This window comes from Haliotis asinina, chromosome 5 (assembly GCF_037392515.1).
Source record: "Haliotis asinina isolate JCU_RB_2024 chromosome 5, JCU_Hal_asi_v2, whole genome shotgun sequence".
Lineage (NCBI taxonomy): Eukaryota > Metazoa > Mollusca > Gastropoda > Lepetellida > Haliotidae > Haliotis > Haliotis asinina.
The window spans coordinates 43,685,023-43,703,558 of NC_090284.1; the positions used below are offsets into that span (position 1 = coordinate 43,685,023).

The following is an 18,536-nucleotide window of genomic DNA, read 5'->3' on the forward strand; positions in this document are numbered from 1 at the left end:
TATAAACATGGCAAAAACTTCAAATCTACATTGAACACATACAGTGTCTAATGTTTCATTCTTGAGTTGTTTGGAAAATGCTGCTTTTGGGCTGGAACTGATACTATAGAAATCTTTTGATGATGATGATGATGATGATGATGATGATGATGATGATGAAGGAAAAGGTAAAACTAAATTCTCTTACTCTCTCCATAATGCTCACTCAGCAGCTCAGGTCGTCTTATAGTTAGATCTTTTAGGTGAGTGGTTTACTTCACTCATATATGTGTCAGGGAGTTGATTTTTTAATTGATAGAATTTAGTTTCACTTAACTCATTCAAAACGTAAATTAACTACATTCTGTACTTAGTAGATCATTAAATCACTGAAAGTAAGAAACAAACAAAGCAATGTTCACTATACTTGCCAAGATAGTGTCTGTAGAATTCTGTAAAGTTATAACAAAATTACTTTGTAACATATTTTTATCTAGATAATAAGGATTACAGGCAGTAAATTCTGTTTGACAGGTTTAATTGCCTCAGGTAGATAGGTTATCGGCAAACAAGATTTTATTAATGTAACACACATTTTGCTGAGAAAAAACGTCAGATATTTGCTATGTAGGATGTACAAAAATTGCAAAAGCGTTTCCGGTAAAAGGGGAAAACAGGAAATAATCTGTAACCATATTTCACCAAGGTTTAAGTATTTCTGTCTAGCAGCATGACAAGATAAATGTTTGATAAAGTGTAGAAATCCTGGACCTTTGTAGGATGCTAGATCACATGACACTTTCGATAGCATTTCATTGGCCCAGATTAGATAAGGCTTTCCTGAAGGTTCATTCTCTACTTGTTTCAGAAATCAGTAACTTCAGTGATCTATCAATCATTACATTTAGTAACTGTTATCTGATATTCTTAGTTGTACATCCGGGTCAGAGCAGGACAGACTAAATGTTCTGTATTCTTTTGATAAGTGTAAATAAAAAAAACCCAGAAAACATTCTATTGAAAAGAACACATGCAAGTTAAATTAAAATGACAGTGAATATGGCTTTACACCGCTTCTAGCAGTCACAGATGGGCTTCACAATTTTATACCCATTCTTGAATCTACCCCAGGACCATGCACATTTAAACCACCAAACTACCACACCACCTTAAAAAAAAAAAAAAATGTAAAGTGGATTCATAAGAATGGTTTTGGAAATTTTTCATAAACATTTGGAAGTTGAAAGACAGTAAATTGAAGGTTGTCTCTTTTGTACAAGAATTATGAGAACTCAAGAGGATATTTTTTATCATATTTGAGATACCCTTGGCTACCCTTGGCTGCCCTTGTTGGTTCCAGAATAAGCCCATGCATCATGCAGGTAACCAGAGACAGTATGTTTTGAGTGTTGTTTGCTGTGATAAGTCTACCTGTAGTATACCTCCTGGTAAACGCAGAGTGATTATCACAGCAGCTTCAGTGCCTAACAGACACTTCAAACTGTGTTTAGTGGCAAGATGTTGACTTCTCCTTTGAGCTGAGGAGAAGTTGATGTGGAGACATCATCTCATACAGACATTCCAAACTTGGTAGTAACAGCAGTGCTGACGTTACAATAGATACTCCAAGCTTGGTAGTAATTGTCCGTGTTAACTTTATCACAGACACTCCAAACATGGTAGTAATAGCAGTGTTAACTTTATCACAGACACTTCAATTTTGTCAGTAATAAGAGAGAGAAACTTTATCACAGACACTCCAAACATGGTAGTAATAGCAGTGTTAACTTTATCACAGACACTTCAATCTTGTCAGTAATAAGAGAGAGAAACTTTATCACAGACACTCCAAGCTTGGTTGCAATAGCAGTGTTAACTTTATCACAGACACTCCAATCTTGTCAGTAATAAGACAGAGAAACTTTATCACAGACACTCCAAGCTTGGTTGTAATAGCAGTGTTAACTTTATCACAGACACTCCAAACTTGGTTGTAATAGGAGTGTTAACTTTATCACAGACACACCAAGCTTGGATGTAATAGGAGCATTAACTTTATCACAGGCACTCCAAGCTTGGTTGTAATAGGAGTGTTAACTTTATCACAGACACACCAAGCTTGGATGTAATAGGAGCATTAACTTTATCACAGACACACCAAGCTTGGTTGTAATAGGAGCATTAACTTTATCACAGACACTCCAAGCTTGGATGTAATAGGAGCGTTAACTTTATCACAGACCCTCCAAGCTTGGATGTAATAGGAGCGTTAACTTTATCACAGACCCTCCAAGCTTGGTTGTAATAGCAGTGTCAACTTTATCACAGACACTCCAAACATGGTAGTAATAGCAGTGTTAACTTTATCACAGACACTTCAATCTTGTCAGTAATAAGCGAGCTGACTTTGTCACAGACACTCCAAGCTTGGTAGTTATACCAGTGTTAATTTTTTTACAAACATTCCAATCTTGTCACAGTGTCAACCTTATCAAACACACTTTATTGCTTGGTAGTTATAGCTGTGTTGACCTTATCAACTCAATGACCCTTCTACCGGGCATTTTGTGTAGTCAAATTGGGCCCCTTACACACCTTCCATGCCAGTTACTTGTCTTGGGGCTGACCTCATGTCACCTTCTAGTTAGCCTAGTGGTATCCAAATTGCAGTTGCAGTTATTAGTAATTTCTTAAAATAAGTTGATATATATTGTTCTGAAGATTTATGTTAAAGGTGTACTGGAATACCTGTCAAATAGGTTTTGAAATTGTATCATTGTGATGCTACGAGTATTATAAAAACGTTAAACCATATGTTCAAGGTTATTTAAATAGGCCTGCTGGGGTTGTCATGCTGAGGCTGGGTTCTATTCCCACATGGGTATAACGGTTCATCTCAGTGCTCCGACATGTGAGTGAAATAGATTTTGTAGTTATGCACCATATGCATAGCTATTCCTATCATTTTTCATGCACATGTAATGAAAGTTCAGCACTGATGACCAGTTTGATATAAAGGGTCCCTCAGTAACTAAAGATGTCTCTTGGCATTGAAATATTCCACATGGTCAGAGATTTTGATGCTTTAATGAGTTGTATCTTTGTGATTTTAATCCACATGTGTGCATGTGTTAAGATATGTATTTCTTCAATGAGGAAGCACCTGTGAGCTTGCACGGACCCACAGGCCATCTTGACAGCGTTATCTTGTAGTTCCAGGGATAGTCAACACTACACACTTGCCCCTTTCAGACACCACCCCATAGATCTCCTGCTACCACACCCTGATTATGAGCAGGCTTCCTTATACATGTCTATCTGTGTTCAGTATGAAAAGTCTCCCGTGACCTCATCCTGATTAACACCAGGACCGTATTACATTTTCTATCTGTATATGTTGTGATGAAGTTTCATTCATTATCCAGAGACTCTATCCATGTCCCCACCCTCAATACACCCAGGACTTGCTGGGGTATAGTATGAGCAATCTTCAGAGTGCCGAAGTTGGGTTTTACACTGCCTTTAGTGATATTCAAGCAATCTAATGGTGGGAAAACCAGAAATGGGTTACATACATTGTGGCCATTTAGGGAAGTGCTTTGACCACAATGCCACCAACACCACTGTGACACCACCCTACAGTTGGGGTGGACCAGCACTTGCTGAACTGTTGATTAAAGTGCTTCAGACATTACCCTACAGATTGTCTGCCATTAGCCTGTTTCTCTAACTCTTCATCCCTCCAAAGATTGTAATCAGTCTCAATTTATCAACGGAAGAATCTCCACCAGCTCCCTAATACCCTCAACTATCAACCAGGATTGTGATAATTGCTGCTATCTGTGATGCAAGGATGTTGACACAGAAATCTTCCTGTTCTCTGGAGGACTTGAAATATATATAGTGCAATCACATCTGTTTCCATAGACGCTCTGTTCCAGGAATAACAGATCATTATCAACTGCATCATATTGCATGCAGCTGGATAACAGGGTTAGCATCTTGTCCGTATCATGTCAACTGTACTATACCTTGATATATACCCTCATATGTGATGTGTCAGGAATCTCATGTCAGGAGAATGGCACCTATGGCATGTATGTAATAAATGTCTGCTGATGGTAGTCTTGGAGCCATATACTTTGTGCTGAGTCACATTCATATGAACTGAAGATAGTTGTGTTAGAGCCTTAGGTCATGTCTGGACTCGTGCTTTGTCACTTTAAGTATGTAGTAGATGAAAACAAGCAATTACATTTAAGTTGTAAAGAAACTCAAACTAGATAGGGAAACAAGACTGTCTAAACTTGAGGATGTAGCATTGCATTAAGGGAATGTTGTATGGGAAAATAGTATGGTGATATTAGACAGGCCAGTGCCAAGAAATTTGGTACAGACTTGCAGTTTTCAGGTCAGGGCATTTTCTTTGACATTGATTGTTGTCCAAAATTTCCTGAATATGGTTTTCGGTTTTGTTGATGGTGTAAAAGAATGTCCTGTCAAAATTGCTGAATTCATGAATGTGACCAAATGACACTTGCCTTTACAAAATCAATGGTCCTGGTTTTAAATGTCTTTATGCTGAATATCTAACATCAGATGATACTTTCTTCAAGACTGTACATTCAGACTCACCTTGATATTTTGTACCAGGGCATGAAAGATGAATGATGGCTGCTTATATTATTTCATGTTTCACTGAGTTGCAGTGAAGAACATCTGAAACAAATCTCTTCTGGGTATGCAAACCATTTTGAAATCTATTTTATTCACTTTTCTTTTTTATGAAATTGTTATATTTATTGGGTTGCACTGACTTGATCAGGTATTCAGAAAAGTGACAATTAAGTTACAGAACAGTCAGACATATGGAAATGTATTGAAACTACAACAGTTTCAACTTTTTGTCCTGACAGGCTTTAGGTAGTGATTGATTGATTCAGTAAGATGCAAATCTTTAAAACTAATGCATTAAAAGAAAGTATCTAGTAGGATTGCAAGTTGGAAGTGATTGATGGGACTGGCTAGTATCTCATGATGTCAGGAGCAGTATTTACATTTCTCCATTACAACATCAATTTCACTCTCATCTTGATGAATGGTAAACTAGAATCTGCATTACTTCAAAGAAACTGAATTGTGGAAAGGTTATCATCTGTATCAAAATATTTCCTTTTCTTGTATGTATATTGAGCTGGGGCTGGATTTGTCAAAATAATTTATAGATGCTTGTTTATATACACACGACATTTAACCTGAGTTTAAGAAACTATATATTTATACATTTATGATTCCAGCATAAATATTTGTGTCATGTGTTTAGATGAGTGGATATTTTGCCTGAACAAGTCAAATCAGAAGAGTTACCTCCCTTTGTCCAGTTTAGTCAGAGAGGGCTAAAGCCAGTCTGTGGGAAGTAAGGAGAAACTCACCAGGAGAGCTGGTTTATGGTTGTTTTGTTCAGGAACTGTTGTAGCTACAAGTTCGTGTTTTACAGAAGACTGTTTGTAAGATATTGTTCCGCAGAACATGTTTAAACTTCAATGATTTTTGTAATAAGGAATTCTTGTTTTAGATTGAGCCTTAGGAACCTTATGTGATGGTTGTAACTTGTATGTTGCTTAGTATGGCTTCAACCAACCAACCAAGAAACAAGAAAACAGATTATATGACATTAAGATGCAGATGTATAGACACATGTTATATGTTATGGTCACATGCTGTAGTACACACAGTGTAGACAGGCACATGTTGTGAGCAGTGCCTTAGTGTGAACAGTTACCGGTTGTGCTGAATGCTATAGTGTGGACAGTCACATGTTGTGCTGAGTGATGTGGTGTGGACAATCACATTTTGTGAGCACTGCCTTTGTGTGGACAGTCACATATTGTGCTGAATGCTTTAGTGCAGACAGTCACATGTTGTGCTGAATGCTGTGGTGTAGACAGTCACATGTTGTGAGCACTGCTTTAGTGTGAACAGTTACAGGTTGTGCTCAATGCTATAGTGCAGACAGTCACATGTTTTGCTGAATGCTGTGGTGTGAACAATCACGTTTTGTGAGCACTACCTTAGTGTGGACAGTCACATGTTGTGCTGAATGCTGTGGTGTAGACAGGCACATGTTGTGCTGAATGCTATAGTGTGGACAGTCACATGTTGTACTGAATGCTATAGTGTGGACAGTCACATGTTGTGCTGAATGCTGTGGTGTGGACAGTCACATGTGCTGAATGTTATAGTGTGGACAGTCACATGTTCTGCTGAATGTTATGATGTAGACAATCACATGTTGTGCTGAATGCTGTGGTGTGGACAATCACATTTTGTGAGCACTGCCTTAGTGTGGACAGTCACATGTTGTGCTGAATGCTTTAGTGCAGACAGTCAGATGTTGTGCTAAATGCTGTGGTGTAGACAGGCACATGTTGTGCTGAATGCTATAGTGTGAACAGTTACAGGTTGTGCTGAATGCTATAGTGCAGACAGTCACATGTTGTGCTGAATGCTGTGGTGTAGACAGGCACATGTTGTGAGCACTGCTTTAGTGCGAACAGTCACAGGTTGTGCTGAATGCTATAACGCAGACAGTCACATGTTGTGCTGAATGCTGTGGTGTAGACAGGCACATGTTGTGCTGAATGCTATAGTGTGGACAGTCACATGTTGTACTGAATGCTATAGTGTGGACAGTCACATGTTGTGCTGAATGCTTTAGTGCAGACAGTCACATGTTGTGCTGAATGCTGTGGTGTAGACAGGCACGTGTTGTGTTAAATGCTATAGTGTGGACAGTCACATGTTATGCTGAATGCTGTGGTGTGGACAGTCACATGTTTTGCTGAATGCTGTGGTGTGGACAATCACGTTTTGTGAGCACTGCCTTAGTGTGGACAGTCACGTGTTGTGCTGGATGCTATAGAGTGGACAGTCACATGTTGTGCTGAATGCTATAGTGTGGACAGTCACATGTTGTGCTGAATGCTGTGGTGTGGACAATCAGATATTATGCTGAATTATGTTGTAGAGTCACTTGCTGTGTGGTTCACATGCTGTGCTGGCACACAATGTCTGTGTACATTGGCAGTCTGTAGTGCACTACTTGATGACACTTGTGCATGTTTACTCAACAGTGTGTACATTCCTATTGTTGACGTCATGACCCAACTGGCAACTAGCAGTAAATGCAGCATGTCAGGGTGCCATACCTGCATGTCCTCAGCTATACATGCATACAGATCCTTGCAAGTCAAGTGTATCAAGTATGCAGTGCCACTATTATAGATAGGCATGTTGTATTTAAAGTAACCTAAGATATGCTTCAATTCACTGAGCAGCTTATAGGGTACCTGGTAGGATGAGATGTAATGGTTCATATGAATGCAAAAACTTCTTTCTGAAAGATGCATACTATGTGAGTGAGTGAGTGTGAGTTTGCGTGCGTGCGTGTGGCTTTACACTACTTGTATCAATATCATGGCCTGATACACCAGAAATGGGCTTCACACACTGTACCATGTGGGGAATCAAACCCAGGTCTTCTGTGTGACAAGCAAATGCTTAAGCTATTAGGCTACCTCAAGATTTACTGTTCTAATTTATAAGAATCATGTGTTCTTTTAACTTCTTTCACTATTACTTTTCGTCTATTTTGCAAGTCATTGTTTTATATTCTCTTAAATTTTATATCAATACATCCCTTCATGATACACATTTTGAGGCAGAGTGTCCTTATGCTCTGGACTTAAAGTAAATTATTACACCCAGTGTTTGCCCTGGTGCAGAAAAACTTTGTATTTGATGCACAAATTATCTCAGTGCGCAGTGAATATAAACTTGTGTCATTGTTGACGCAATGCTACTGAGCCATAAGTACAATTAATCTAAGCTTGTAATTTGCTTTTGTTTAAAACTGCTTAGTTTATTGTTTGCCAGTAAACTGCTCAGTGCTGATAAAATACCTGACCTGCTTTTTTTGTTGTTATTAAACAGTGAGTTCATGTATTGATTAAAGTTCCATACTGAAGTTGACTGGCCAAAATATGTCCATGACACCAGGGGAGTCATGATGACTCATGAATTTACATGTATGGGGCAAATACTGTACACCCTGAAATACGACTTCCGACTATATTAAACCTGGAACTATCCAATTTATCCAATCATGTTAAGAATCTGGAACAACTTGAATCCCTAGTATCCCATCGTGAGTGGTTACACGCTGTGACCTAAATGATCATAAACCATTTTTCCCATGGATTGGTGGTCATGCTGTCAACCACTAGTTTGACTGGCCCAGACTTTATTGTAATGAGCTTGATAGTATTTCTGAAATATTGATGATTGTAGCTTACAACAGGTTACATTCTCAACTGTATTATTTAATTAGAGAAGGGTGGTATATTTCTGTGACTTTGTTATGACATACATATTTTAAACTTAGACTTAGAAATGCAGAATTCTGATACTGGTGCATTTTAGAAGTGCCAGTCTGCTTGATGTTATCCATGCCCTAGAAAACATGACCAAATCTACAAAGCCCTTGAATCTGATATTTTCAGGTCAAGATGACCTTCTATCTATCTTACTTCATCAGTTCATCATTTGATGAAATTATCAATCTGTTATTTCCAGTGTGGCATTGATGTCAACAAGCCGAACTCTTATGACCAGACAGCACTGGACATTGTCAACAAGTTTACAACAACCAGAGCTGCCAAGGAACTCAAACACATACTCAAAGGTAAGAATATGCTATGTTTGTATGTATATTTGTATATAAGGACATTTACGACTCCTCATCCTGTCAGCCCAGTTTATAGTGAGATATTTCTGTAGCTGCCTGTCCTTAAATAGAACTAAATTGAGGCTGTGTAAAGATGTCACTTGCTCTCCTGCTGGAAGGTTGTATTATGGTTAATGATTTTGGAGCTGCTAGACTTTGAATTCTGTACAAGAAGATTGGTGTGTGATGTTCTTTTTGTGATTCATTTAGCTATGGAAGTAAATTTTCTATTACCCCGGTGACGTGGTGCTGCAGTTTGTTCTTGGTAATTGCAGATTTTTTAGGCTTTTACAAAAGTTACCTGATAGTAGTGTCTTCTATCAGTTTTCCAAGCCATGGAAACAGTACAAAAAGTGTTTCAAATGTCAGTAAATATTGCAGATGGATGCCAACAAGTGACCTGCAGACGATTTTGTTTTCTTTCAAAATTTTCTTGTTGAGAGCCTCAGATCATAAGCTGTTTTTGTTTTTTAACTTTTCAAACTCATACCAGGTGCTGGGTTGACCAAGGTCAACCTCAAAAAGGTGACTTCAGAAGTTTGTGACTATTTGACATTTTGTGGAGGCGTGAATGGTTTCCATGGTTGACTTTTGACGCTGTGTCGTGATGTAATAAAACTTGGAAACAAAACAATATCCATGAGCCGTGTGCTGCCCATTGTTCCTGTGAGGAGAAGCATATGGCAGACATTCAGAGGCAATGGTTTACAGTGCAAGTTTGTCCTGGTCTTTTCCAGGTTTATTGAAATCATGTTTTCAAGTTCTGACATTACACAAGGTTCATTTCTTCTTTTATTTTTCTGAATATTTAAGGCTTCCAGTGATTAATTCACAATGGAGAGCTGCCAAGAATGATTTTTGTTTGACTCTAAATCACATGCAGAATCTTCATCATGATAAGTCAGGATTAGAATGGTTGTTTAATGGATTAAAATGATATCAGTTTCAGAATTGTTCTTGAAAATAATTTATTAAGGGTGGCAGTGTTTTTCAATGAAGTAACATGCCAATCATTCAACAGGAGCTGTCAATTTAAAAGTTGCCATGTGAATTCAGAAGTCTATGCCAGGAATTACAAAGATGCACCGTTGCTACCCAGTATTGTAGGACTAATGGTGTTTGAAATTATGGATTGTGTGATCACAATGGCTGCATAGGTTGCTCAAGTAGATTGGATTTTTTGTTGTTCAGTGTCGCACTCAGTAATATTGCAGCTGTATGGCAACAGTCTGTGAAAAATTGAGTCTTGACCAGAAAATTCAGTGCTTAACATCATGATCATTAATTGATTCAATTGGGACATGTGGTCAATCAAGTCAGCAAACATGGTTTGCTGTTGCTGATCACCCGATCTCGTTAGTCGTCTCTTATGACAAGCATGGATTGCTGAAGACCAGTTTTAACTGGGATCGTCAATGGTTGGTCATCTGGAAGGACATTAAGATGTCAGTGGATGTTCCAGTGTGGACTGTCTGACATAGTTCATCCTGTCAAAGCCTACTCATGAATCCCTTCACTGCTTTGTATTATACGGCCATAGATTATCAATCCTTTTCTCTATGTTGCTCTTCATTATATCTGCATTGTATGGTCATATTAAGTCAGTGAAGGTGTTGACATGTTTGAATTTCTTTGAAGTCTGTAGGCAAATTCATCGTCAGTAGCGGACACTTTTGTGTTTTAGCTACCAGCGTTAAGGGAACTTTACAAGGGAACACTTTGAGCAATGTCTAAGTACATGACTTTATGTCAAGCTTGTGTACTCAGTGTCATGTTTGTTAAAAAAAAAGATGAATTGTTTCACATTTCAACAGGTTGATTAATCTGGTACACCCAGAACTGCCTTGAAACATGAATCAAGACTTTTTCTATTCGAGTGTCACATAATGCGTGTATATCACAGTAGACACATGTACAAAACGTTAGACTTACTCAAGCATGACAAGAGTTGCCTAACTAAATGCACTCCCTTTTATACCTGTGTAACATAGATCTGTGACAGCACTTCCCACAGTATACAGCGGTTATTGTCCCATGTGCCCCATTTCTTCACTACAAGCTTGTGTACATGCATGCTGCATGTGTGTGCTTTTCTTTGATTAACAAGTTACTTTCACAACATTTCTCTGTCATTGATAAGCAGACCCTTTCCTCCATGTTCAAATATTCTTCAGAAGGAACAAAAAGGTAATTCTAAGAGGTCAGAGGCTGGGGTCTCAGGTAATAGGTCAAGTTTTTAAGTTAGGAATGAATTAGTATTTCTACATAATTATTTCTAGTAAAGTTACATGTGAATACTTGAGAAAATTGTTTTTGCAGTCTGATGTCAAAAGTTGTTCCCACATTAATGTAATATTTAGAGACAGGCTGTGTGTAGTTGTCAGTGATGCAGTCTGTAGATGGTGATGAAGGTATGTGATGTATTTACATATGAATGCCTCAAGGGTATGCAGGGAGGTTCCTTCTTCAGGCTTCACATGAAAACTAGGTCAGTTGACAGTGAGTGAGGGAAAGTTTCAGTTCAAATCAGCATTGTCTGGCCATGGAGTGAAGAAAATGTGTTGTGGGATTATGAAAACACATTAGTCATCAGATTGTATAACGCTTTTGAAAAACTCTGAAAAATGATATTGCAATGACAAAATGATTGAATAATTGTCAGTCATTCAGTCAGGTTGTCAGTTCAACTTTCTGTTCTGTTATTGTACATTGTCAGGAGTGAGTGAGTGAATTAAGGTAGTATGCCATGCTTAGCAATATTCCAGCAATATCACGGCAGGACACCAGAAATGTCCCTCACCCTTTGTACCCTTGTGGGGAATAGAACCCAGGCCTTTGGCAGGGTGAGTGAATGCTTAAACCACTTTACTACCACATGGCCTCTACTCCTGCAGGTATCAGTAGGGACAGTAGAGGAGTCCAGTTTTTGGGATGGATAGGTTTCTTCCAAGCTATTCTCATGGATGGCTTTTTTCCACGAACCTGCAAATCAATCGATACTGGACCCTGTTGGGGACCTGCAGCCCCTTACCACCACCCACGCCCCCGATCTCCAGCTGATGTTCTGCTGAAATCACTTTCACCAGTTGCCATCTCTGTATTCTCAAAACATTTGCCGCCCAACAGACCTTGTAAGCCCAATCTTACCACATTGTCTATGGTCAAAGTTAAGATTTTTTAGGGCTACGAATTTATTGAGAATATCAGCCCTATTTTTTACTTAATGAAGTAATAATGCTGAAGTCAGGATGGAACTCACTCAACTCACGGACAAACCATTGATTGAATGACAGTTCTGAACAAGATGGCAGAGGAGGTACAGCTGCCTGATGTTCCTTGAAGTAGTTTTGTATGTCAGACAGATATTTGTCATCCAGTAATGGATGAGAAGTCATGTGAGCTAGAAATAGATGCCTTGTTCATAACATGTTGTGGCGACATATGAACAGGTTTCTCTTGCTGGCAGAAGTATATTTTTAGTTAAGAATTTTCAGTTGCATCTAGGTAAGTCATTTTATTTGAAGTTACAGGGAACTCTGAATACCAATTCCCAATCCTGACAAACTGACCTATGATGTCAGCTGTGGATCTGGGGTATTGACTGTTAAGTGTGTACCAACAGCCAGTGTAATAATGTCCAGTAAACAAACACAGTGTGCATTGCCCATGAGAACACTTCAACATTGTGGGAAGGCTTTTCAACCTGAATGTGGACTTCACCAAGTGGAATCACTTCTAGATGTACTACTTCAGAAGAAATTGTATTAAATGATATGATACTGCAAACTGACTTTTTAAAAATTTGTGTACACTTAATATATCCAAGGATAGAAGTTTACTTTAAATTTTTTAAGTCCTCTACACCAGTTATCTGAGTTGCCATCTACCTAATTGTAAAAAGTGGTGTACAGAAAACGTAACACTAGTTTTTATGAAGTTTTAGTAGTCTTAGTCCAGCACTCTTGTGTTAAATTCTGATGGTGTTGTCTGTTTTGCAGTACAAGTTTTCTTTCTTGCTTGCTTTCAATCTTTCACGATCTTGCCATATCAGAAAAGGGTTAGGTGAGCTCCATGGCCTCATGATTGTATTTTGCATTTGATTTTGTATGCTTCTTTTCACCAGAAACAGTCCTAGGATAAATGCCTCACACATGATGTGCATCTAAAGGACAACGTTAGGGATTAATTTATGATATTCTGCTTTACAATCTGTGCCATAAAGGGTGTTGTATAGGTGATTTAAGATTGGAGGAAGGTGTTGTGGTAGAAGGCTGACAGTGATTTAAACTTAATGGGAGGTGTCGTTGGTTTGAGTTATACTCTGTTCTGGAGAGCTTCGTGGCTCAGCCTGTTTGCAATGGACCACAGTGGGAAAACTGCTTGTACATTCATGTAACTGACTGCATAATGCCAGGGTGCTGCTCACTCTTCTATGGAGATGCACACTGATTACTGTTTGTAAACTGATAAGTTACCAAGAAGAGGAGACAGTCTATCTGCTGGAGGTGAATACCTCAGTTGAAGTCCAGGCTAGTTGGGTTATGGAATGTCACATTATAGCATGTCACATTAAAAGCTGGAAACAGTTTGATATGTTGTAATCAAGAATTTTCCAAAGCGGCACCTTTCCATGAAAGTTGCTGGGTCTAAAGTAGGGTTTGTTCATCAATTTTAATTTATGTTGACTTATCACGATGTATGATATTATAAATATTGGGTTACTGCTTTAAATAGGTCAGTTCTACAAATAAATAATGTACAGCGTGACTGAATGAATCAGGTTTAATTGTCTTTGGTTTCTCTTGTCAGGATTTGGTTATTTTTAGGGATGGTGGGATATTTCAGTAATTCAAATGTTTGCACATTAAGGCGAAAGACAAGGATTCGATTCTTTACATGGGTGCAATATGTGATGTCCATTTTGGTGTCCCCTGCCTTTAAATCCTTGGACTATTACTCAAAGAGGCATAAAACCATACTCACTCATTCATCTTGATTAATTTATGGTTATTATATCTCGATATAATTACTTTACGGATCCTCATCATATTAGTTGAATAATTTTTGGCGTGATATTAACAGAAGTATGAATCAACATGTTTACCTGTGTTCAATGCTTAACAGACAAAACACTGAAAATTATGGCACATGCTGAAATCAACTCGGCTATGAGTGGCTGTCCAGTGTTTCAGGGAGTGTCTGTCAGGGGATATGTAATGGAAGGGGGTCACCAGGTCTCCCCAGTCCATCAGTGTGACCGAAACAACATGTGCTGTCTCATGTAGGATGATACAGCTTGTGGGAGTGGGTTGCCATGTGTTCCAACACCTTCTTACCCTCCTCAACCCACCGAGAATTGTAGTAACACTGCCTTATAGAATCTGTCCCTGAAATGTGTATAAAGATGCAATAACATGATCTTTTAAAGTCTTTGAATTGCATTTACAAGGGATGTCAAGGTAATCTACCATGCAGACTCTGAAGCAAATATGCCCAAGAAAGCCCATGCAAGTCTAGAAAATGTGGCCAGTCTAGATTTCCACAACTTCTGAAAATAAAGTCTCTTTTTCATTATATTTCAATTTTTGTACTATGAACTTTTTCCTGCAAAATATGTTCATTTCAGAGACTAGTTGTTAGTGTAAAGTGATACATATCAAAAAAAAAATTAATGGATGTCAACATAAATGATGTTTCACATATTATTGAAGTTCACTATCACAAATTACTCCCTTGATGTCTATTTACACTTTACATACAAATAGATACACCCATTATTTCTTCACTAGTTTTAAAAACTATTTCCTTACATCTTAGAAACAAGGTCTATGAAGGAAACACCTGAGACTAACCCTAGTTTAGGTTTTGAGATGCCCCCCAAGGTGTTACGACCCTGAGAAAATGTGTACTGGAGGAAAAGGTCCCAAGACAGAAGGCCTGCCTGAGAGAGCTAGGTGCTAGCTCTGTGTTGGTGTGTATAGCCTATACACGTGGATCAGGGAGCTTGGTAATCCCCATAGAGAGACATTTGGCAGCATTTTCAGGTGCTCTTCCTGAAAGTTTGGATTTTTACTGTCCTCCAGTTTCCATGAGTTTCACCTTTCGAGTGAGTATTTTGTCCTCGTCTCCCCTTTTCTTTATATCTGCTTTGGTTTATTCAGTGATAAAGCATTTATCAGTCAGAGGAATGGAATGAAGGATTGTCAATGTTTGTATGGATATTTTGAAGGGCAGCTTGGTCAGGTTGGCTATAGTGATTGACTGTTCACATTTTGTGTTTTCTTTGGACGATTGACAACAATATCATCGCTACTTCTATTCAAGACAGACATGGGGACTATTTCAAAACTAGTTTGAAAATGGTAATTAGTCTGTAATATTAAGAATTGTGTTGTATGATATTTTCTTATGCATGACGAAGATCTGATATGTGTCAAGAGGAGTATTTTGGAAGTAAAACAATTGATTTCTGTGGTTTTAGTAATGTGTTAAGCTGTGAGGAAGTCCAACAGTTACATTTTGAAATTGGTCTTTGTCATTTCACGTTTGCATTGTGTATTATTTTGTGCCCTAATACAGCCAGCAAACATCTGCTCAGGGGAAGTTTTCAGCTGTGGGTATCGAGGAGTTTGTATGGGCACTATTATACCTCCAATGAAGGCTGCTCACACTACAGAATGTTTGTCAAGGTAGATGCTGATGATAGTAATATATATATATATATGTATATTTTTCAGCAGTCATATTTTTATTATGCCATAAAAATCAGAGAATTTACTGGACAGTATTTTCATTTGTGGTAGATTTTAATGTGAATATAGATTGAAATTGTTTACTTGAACTAAACGTCAGATAACTGGCTAGGGTCACAAACAGTGTATGGCTGTGTCAGGATTTACATTGTTAGCTGAAATGGTTACCAGTTTCAGTGTTCATATCGTCACAATGGTGTCATGTTACAGTGTGGACACACTGAATGGTTATGGTGTATGTAGTGTTCATTTCACCTGACCAATCATGTATTTTGGGATCTTATGTCAGTCTGCAGGTCCCACGTTTTTGCCATAAACAGATGACACTGTAAGGTTTGCAGGATCATTTATATAAGATTTTACTCCAGATTCATGTAGTTTCATATGAAGCTGTAATTGAGGATTAACACGATCCAACTATCTGAATATGTCTGTATTACTTGTAGAATGTTTTATCACTGTTCTCTGTGTCCTCTCACCACATCTTAGCACAGGGTGGTATAACTTTATATTTTTACTGCCTGAGTGACTACCTCTGTGGGGAATGGGGTGATAAGAAAACATGTGTCACTGTGTGCCATCAGGATTCTAGTGTACTGTCAGCCATTATAGACACAACCTTTGTTGGCGGACTACACAGCATCTACTCAGCGTCTAATAATTTGTTCGAACTTTATGTGCTTGAGAATACAACTTTTGTTTTGAAGTTATATATCAGCTCCTTGAGTATAATTATTTTTGTGTGCAGTGAACTGTCCCATGAGTGTAATATTCAAAGGCGATGCAATTCATAAAACTCTATATCGTCTTCACACATGCATCAGATAACTGCTGAAAGGTGGACTTTAATTTCATGGTACAAAATAACTTGAAAACTTAAATTGTTCCCAAGAGAGTTGTCCCAGGGACCAAAGTATTTTCCATTGGATGTATTGAGTGGTGCTGGGCTTGACACTGCTGTCATGTATGTAGAGTCTTCTCTGTACGTTCATTTTGGTTCACGTGGGAAACACAAGTGATCACACACATACACAAATCACTAAGGTAAGACATTTGTCCTGTATTCAGTCAGCATCTGGGAACCAACACAGCTACAAAGTAACAGCCAGATGATGTCCTGTGTCCTGTTCCTCAGAGCTATCATACTGCCATGACTGTCATGGATCTGTTTTATTTATGTGCTGACCAATTCACTATGATCATTTTGTAGAACATTTCCCTTTTGTTATCTTCAGATATAGTCTGTCAACCCAACTTTTAGGATTCCCCTGTCGTAAAATATGTTCAAATAACACTAACTAACCACATGCCATTAATGTGTGTCTTTATGATCTCCTTTGACGTAATAACAAAAGATAGTTGTGTTGACCTACTATAGGTTTCCTGTGCATGGGCTAGAACATTTAATACAGTGATGCTAATTACTTGCAGGGTGAACATATATTGTTTTCACCGTAGCGACAGATTGGTTAGATTGACACGATGGCTGTTGCATAGGTGTTGCATATATATCCATCAGGGCCATATTTCTAATTGTAATCACTGACCACACGGTAAGTCCTAAAGTACCCCAATTCAGTGAGCAGAGTTGTATCCCTTGCATGTCCCAGAATCCAGTGACCATGATTTGATATCCCAGATTCTTTTTCCTTGTTTGTCAGGACCATGGCCATTCGTGTTATTTTTTTCCCAATGTGGAAGATGTGAGACCAGTATCGCTTAGGACGTCCTCCCATGTTAGCAAGATATAACTGAAGCACTGTTTTAAAACAGAATTGAACCTCCTTATTGACTACGATATTGACATGGTGTCTGGTCTCAGTCTTGAGTGGCATGGCTTTGTCCACAATCACTATGGTAACTGTAACACCTGGAGGTGTTATACTGTTGCTGAAAAGTTGATTTAACACAAAAATTAGAATGGTGGCATGGAAACTTTGAATTCTGATACTAAGAGGTTCTGATACTAAGAGGTCTTGCCTCCTCCTAGTCTGCATCACAATCCCAGAACCATATCATTTTCTGCCAAGCTCTAAATGAAGTAAGTTTAGATTTTCTGAAGGTCCTGAATCAGCCAACTGGCTTGAACTACTTTTCAATATAAATAGTCATTTGTTTCTTTCAAAGGTATTTATTTTCAGAAACTAAGCATTAGTCTACCAACACATGAACCAGCTTTCAGCAACCTATGCTTGCCATAAAAGGCGACCATGCTTGTAAGAAACGACTAACAGGATCGGGTGGTTAGGCTAGCTTACTTGGTTGACATATGTCATCGGTTCTCAATGGGTGCAGATAGATGCTCATACTGTTGATTGTCTGGTCCAGACTCGTTTATTTACAGACTGCCACCATATAGCTGGAATATTGCTGAGTGCAGTGTAAAGCTAAGCTTCCTTCATTCACTCACTCACTCACTCACTCACTCACTCACTCACTCACTCACTCACTCACTCACTCACTCACTCACTCACTCACTAGTCTGCCTCCTTGAAGCTCTGAATCCGTGTGTGGTGCTTGTTTGGAGGATATGTGAGGATATGTTCCCTGCTGTCTGGACAAGGGAAACTGCTTAAAATCAGTGTGGTGCAGAACTCAACGGACATTGTTTGTAAAGCAAGCGCTGCTCCAAGACATTGACTCCACATTCTGCAATATCAGGTCGTATTTATTTGTTCCAAATAGGCCAATTTGTCTGTGCTTAATGCCCTACTATATTTTGCCTTTAACACACAACAAGCTCATTTTCTCCCCATTACGTTCCAAACAGAAGGTCCATTAATCCTGAGTTAGGTATTCGATGGTGGTGGTAGTGAAATGCTGCTGAAATTAACGAGGTGATGTCTCAATCATTATTAGTCAGTGGAGGGTTTTATGTGGGTCTGGTGTGGGACGAGCTTTTCAAGATGGCTTCAGATTAAATATAGTTCACAGGGTTGTGCATAAGGTGGGCTCCTACCGGCTTATCATTAGGAAGCCTCAATAGTTACTTAATTGATTTGAAATGCCTATTACTCGAA

The 18,536-nt window shown here is 38.6% G+C and overlaps 1 protein-coding gene across 1 annotated transcript in view; it reads left to right on the top strand.

Moving 5' to 3' along the window:
* Positions 1-18,536, top strand: part of LOC137284553 (caskin-2-like) — a 220,385-nt gene that overhangs the window by 100,654 nt on the left and 101,195 nt on the right. Inside the window, exon 8 of the mRNA XM_067816399.1 lies at positions 8,614-8,722. Coding sequence (XP_067672500.1) covers positions 8,614-8,722 — 109 coding nt within the window. The remainder of the gene's footprint in view (positions 1-8,613; positions 8,723-18,536) is intronic.